The sequence below is a fragment of the Populus euphratica genome, unplaced genomic scaffold, assembly GCF_000495115.2.
Source record: "Populus euphratica unplaced genomic scaffold, PopEup_1.0 scaffold5.1, whole genome shotgun sequence".
NCBI lineage: Eukaryota > Viridiplantae > Streptophyta > Magnoliopsida > Malpighiales > Salicaceae > Populus > Populus euphratica.
Genome location: NW_011499848.1, coordinates 1,643,431 through 1,648,519, shown reverse-complemented (window position 1 = coordinate 1,648,519; position 5,089 = coordinate 1,643,431). Strand labels below are relative to the sequence as shown.

Here is a 5,089-nt window from a genome sequence, read left to right as displayed (position 1 = left end):
ATTTTTTAAAAAAATTATATTAATATATTAAAACTATAAAAAACAATTAAAAAATATAAATTTAGTAATTTCTTAAATAAAAAATAATTTTTAAAAACAAGTGAGAATCACAAAATCAAACATTCGATTAACAGTTACCATCCCTGCACACAAACCGCTCCCTTCCTTGCCTTACTCTACAGTCCAATACACAGCACACACGTCACGCCATGTAGGACGACCTGGGTCACCCTCGCCATATGGCAATACCTCACCCGTCCGACCCAACTCACACCCCGCGTGTCTCCCCCGGATCTTTCCCAAACCTCACCGAATTGTTTTTATTAAAACACCTGCTTGACGTTAATTGACATAAATACCCTCGGATATTCCTTGCTTGTCTGTGTTCGTGCCTGCATTCCTTTAACATCGCACTTTTGGGTACAGTAGCAGTATATATACAACAAGAGCCCTCGCGGATCGGGGGAGTGAATTAAAATCCGGTCGAGAGTGGAGATCGTGAAGAAGAAGAAGGATGAAGATTTTTGTCAAGACTTTGAAAGGCAGCACTTTTGACATCGAAGTTAAACCTGGAGACACGGTTCGCATCTGTTCTTTATTTTTTCTGTTTACGTCCGCAATTCTAATTCAATTACCTAGGGTTTTTCTTAACCATTAATTTTTAATTACGATTTGTTCTTCTTCTTGTGTCTTGTAATTGAATTGCCTGATTGTGGAATTGAACTAAGATTCAAAATTGTTGCGATTTTTTTTTATCTATATCAGTTAGTTTTAATTTAAGTTACGATTTGTTCTTCTTCTTGTGTCTTGTAATTGAATTGCCTAATTGTGGAATTGAACTAAGATTCAAAATTGTTGCGATTTTTTTTTATCTATATCAGTTAGTTTTAATTTAAGTTACGATTTGTTCTTCTTCTTGTGTCTTGTAATTGAATTGCCTAATTGTGGAATTGAACTAAGATTCAAAATTGTTGCGATTTTTTTTATCCATATCAGTTAGTTTTAATTTAAGCAGCTGCGTGTTTTCGGTTGTGATTTTGGGAATTGAGTGGACTGATGCTCCTATTGTGTGAATTGAGGTTTTCTTTCCGTTGTTTTTGTCGGAATTATACCTCCTGGGTTGTGTTAGTTGCTTGGCACTATAATTTGATTATTTTTTTTGTCTTATTTGTTCGGTCTTTTTATTGCAATTTGGTTTTATTTTATGTTGTGTACAGGTTGCTGATGTCAAAAAGAACATAGAAACAGCTCAAGGGGCATCTGTTTATCCTGCTGAACAGCAAATGCTTATCTATCAGGGGAAAGTTCTTAAAGATGACACCACGTTAGGTGAAAATAAAGTTGCTGAAAATAGTTTTGTTGTTATCATGTTATCGAAGGTGAGATTTGTTTCTCTTGTGTGCTCGTTTTGAAATCTGTTTCCTCTACATTTAATTTGAACTTGCAAGAGATGCACTCACGACACCAGCAAAATACTTGTTGTGTTTCTACTTATTGTTTGGTTTTTTAGACTGGAGAATTGTAATGTATCTTGTCACGCTGTACCCATCCTGTGTTAAACTATTAATTTCATACATGCATGCATACGTTGTATTTTAGCAAGTGGTTTAGAGTTATGTTTATGCTTTGTATGCGTGAAACTATTTATCTCAACACTTTCCTTTTGCTACTTTCTCCAAATATCATTGATCAATGTTGTGTTGTGACATTTATATTTTTCAGGTTTTCTACTTGGGTTTTTTTTCTAATTGTTTGCTTTAAAAATTGTTAGGCTAAGAGCTCCTCTGGTGAGGGCTCAACTACATCAGCTGCTCCTACCCCTAAGGTAATAACACTGTAGATGTCGTTTCTGATGCCTTTGCAACTTGCACTAAACAGCTCGAAGTACAAGGGCTTCAATTGCACTATTGCTTCTATTGGAAGCCCCTGGCAATTCATTTGTAAAGTTTTTGTTACCTGCACACTGGCCATAATGTTTTATCGGTCTCAATTAGAAATATTTGTCCCCCCCCTTCCCTCTCTATTCACTGTCTTGAATTAAACTGGCGCTTGTGCAGGCACCCACAACAAGTGCCCCAATGTCAACAGCACCTCCAGCTTCCACAGTGACTTCTGCACTGTGAGTCTAAAGGGTTCCATGCCAATTCTGTCTGCAAAGTTGTTGACTTCTCTAAGATTCTAACATCTTGCATTGTGTTATCTGCTCTTCTTGTATATGTTTTTACTTAACAGGCCAACATCTGTTCCTTCCCCTGCTCCAGCTCCAGCTCCAGCTCCAGCTCCGGTTTCTTCAGTTATTGCTGAGTGTGTATTTTATTCCTTCTTTAGATCTTTGTTTAGTGGTCCGGCATGTTTGAACCGTGGAATGTGCCTTTAATCCTTTTGCTTTCCTTTGATACCTCCCTCTCTTGTTTTATTTGTGCAACATAGCTTCTTCTTTTCTTTTTTTTTAATTTTCGTATTATTTGTTGAATCAGATCAGAGTCTGGTGTATATGGCCAAGCAGCATCTAATCTTGTTGCGGGAAATAACTTGGAGGGAGCAGTCCAGCAAATTCTTGATATGGGTGGAGGTTCTTGGGATAGAGATACTGTTGTTCGTGCTCTTCGTGCTGCTTACAATAATCCAGAGAGAGCCGTTGAATATTTATATACTGTAAGTTTTGTCTGTCTATGAGATTCTTTTAATTCCCTTTCTTTCTGGGAAAGACAGTGGATTTATTTGTTTGTTATCTCATTTATGAAAAAAGGCATTCATCATAATGTTGGGTGGCTTTTGCTTGTGTTGTAATAAGGTTCAGGAGAGGACCTAATATTGCCCTGAAGTTTTGTTTGGTGCATGTTTATGTGATATTTATTTTACCAAAGAATATGATTGAAGAACTTTATATGTAGTTACGTTTGTACTTGCATGCATTCTAATTAATGTAGAAGTTAATGTGCTACATAATTGATGCTGCACTTTATATCTAGTTAACATGGAATGTGAATGCGTTCCATTGCACAATATCTTATTAGAAGTAAGCAGCTGCTTGGAGTTGCATGAATCAAACTGTTCTTTTGAATGATTTGGAATTTTGAAGAATTGACTGGGAAGCAGTTGTTAATAAGAACAATTTTCTTTCTGTTAATTTCTTTATGAAGTTGCTGTTGATTTTAGTTTTTCATGTCCTCTGTTCATTACTTCTGCTCAAACATCCAAGTCCCAGGAGGGTCTCTTAAGTAGAAGTTTCATTTCCAAGTTACTTTTTAACTGTTCTGCATGTTTAGAGCACTCCATTATATTTGTGTCATTTTCAATGTTGTTGTTTCAACTTTGGTAATTGCAAATATCAGGGCATCCCAGAACAAGCAGAAGCCCCACCTGTGGCTCAAGTCCCTGTAAGCGAGCAAGCTCCTGCAACCCAGCCTCGGCAGCAGCCAGCACAACCAACTACAGTTCCTGCTGGTGGACCAAATGCAAATCCTTTAGATCTCTTCCCCCAGGTAGTTGTCATGTATATAACTATTTATCAATTATGTAAGATTTTCAGGCTGGTTGACTCTAAAAGTTATGTTTTTTCACCACAAAGGGCCTTCCCAACATTGGTTCCGGGACTGCTGAAGTAGGAACTCTTGATTTTTTGAGGAACAGTCAACAGGTTTCTCTCTCTTTCTCTCTGCCTGTTTGTTAATTGACACCTTTTGACTGATGCATAGCCAATGGTACTGAATCTTTGTTGTGTTTATTGCCAGTTCCAAGCCTTGCGAGCTATGGTGCAGGCTAACCCACAGATACTGCAGGTTCATTTTTTACCTCTTGTTATTTAATGTTCCCTCCTCTAAAGAGGTTGTGTTAATTCCTTTTGTTTGACAGCCTATGCTCCAAGAACTGGGAAAACAAAATCCTCACTTAATGAGGCTCATTCAAGAGCACCAGGATGACTTTCTCCGCCTGATCAATGAACCTGTTGAGGGTGGAGAGGGGTAAGATCAATTGCTTTTTCTTTTTTTACCTATTAATTATGCTACATTGCTGTGCTCATTTGTTTTCATGTGCCTATAGGAACATATCGGGGCCGCTTGCTGCAGCAATGCCGCAATCAGTAACGGTCACACCTGAGGAGCGCGAAGCAATAGAACGTGTAAGTTATGCCTCATTTTTACAATAAGTGGAGTCTTGTAAACTGTTATTTGAAAGATTTTGATAACAGTACCTTTTAACTGTAGTTGGATTTCATCAATTATGTCTTGTTTTTTAAGTTGCGTGGATGGTTTGGGGGGCGCTTTTACCTACCAGGATGATTATCATTTAACTTTTTTTTTTTTTTGGTTTTGTTGTCATCTTTGCACCCATTTCAGCTTGGAGCTATGGGTTTTGATCCTGCACTTGTCCTGGAGGTGTATTTTGCCTGCAACAAGAATGAGGAGCTGGCTGCCAACTACCTCTTAGATCACATACATGAGTTTGAGGATTGAATTTGGTGGAAATGTAGCCAATCCTTCCGTCCCCTTGATATATTTGCTTGCTATTTTTTCCCGTTTTCTACATTCCCCCAACTGCGTTGCAGTTTCAAGTTTGCGGTTTGGAGTCATATGATGTTAAGTTTCTGGAAAGAGGAGACGTGCCAACTCCCTATGCCGCTCTCTCCTTGGTTGGGGCTCTTATATTTTTATATAAATGGTCATCTTGGTAAATTTGACTTTTCTATGTAAATTGTATGATCTTTGTCTGGACTCTGGCGCCATCTATCAAATTCACTAGGAATTTACCAGGCTATCGTCCTAACCAGTAGCCTCTGCCTGACACCTATTCTGCTCCGCATGCTCAAATAGTTTGATGGGCTTAAACAGTGATGGTCTTTTTTTCTTCTTGCGTGTTTTTGTTTTCTGATGAGCACACCGACCTGGGATACTCGTCCTGCTATCTTGCTCCAAAGGGTGGAAAGGCGTTGCTCACAGCTTCGGCTGTTGAGAGAGCCCGTCTATGCAAGGGGGCGAGGGCACTGAGAAACTCCATAGCACCTTTACAACTTCTGTATATATCGATCCTGAATTGAGTTTCAGGAACAGGTTTCTTCTAAGGTGCCTCATACTGTTGTATAGACGGA

The 5,089-nt window shown here is 38.6% G+C and overlaps 1 protein-coding gene across 1 annotated transcript; it reads left to right on the top strand.

Moving 5' to 3' along the window:
- Nucleotides 1–398: 398 nt before the first annotated feature.
- LOC105113496 (ubiquitin receptor RAD23d-like) lies at nt 399–4,767 on the top strand. The gene is made up of 12 exons (XM_011009696.1): nt 399–580; nt 1,218–1,379; nt 1,772–1,825; nt 2,058–2,119; nt 2,233–2,304; nt 2,478–2,655; nt 3,336–3,485; nt 3,572–3,640; nt 3,735–3,782; nt 3,856–3,965; nt 4,045–4,123; nt 4,341–4,767. Exons 1-12 carry the CDS (start codon nt 515–517, stop codon nt 4,455–4,457), a joined length of 1,167 nt encoding a protein of 388 aa, XP_011007998.1. The 5' UTR covers nt 399–514; the 3' UTR covers nt 4,458–4,767.
- Nucleotides 4,768–5,089: the final 322 nt, after the last annotated feature.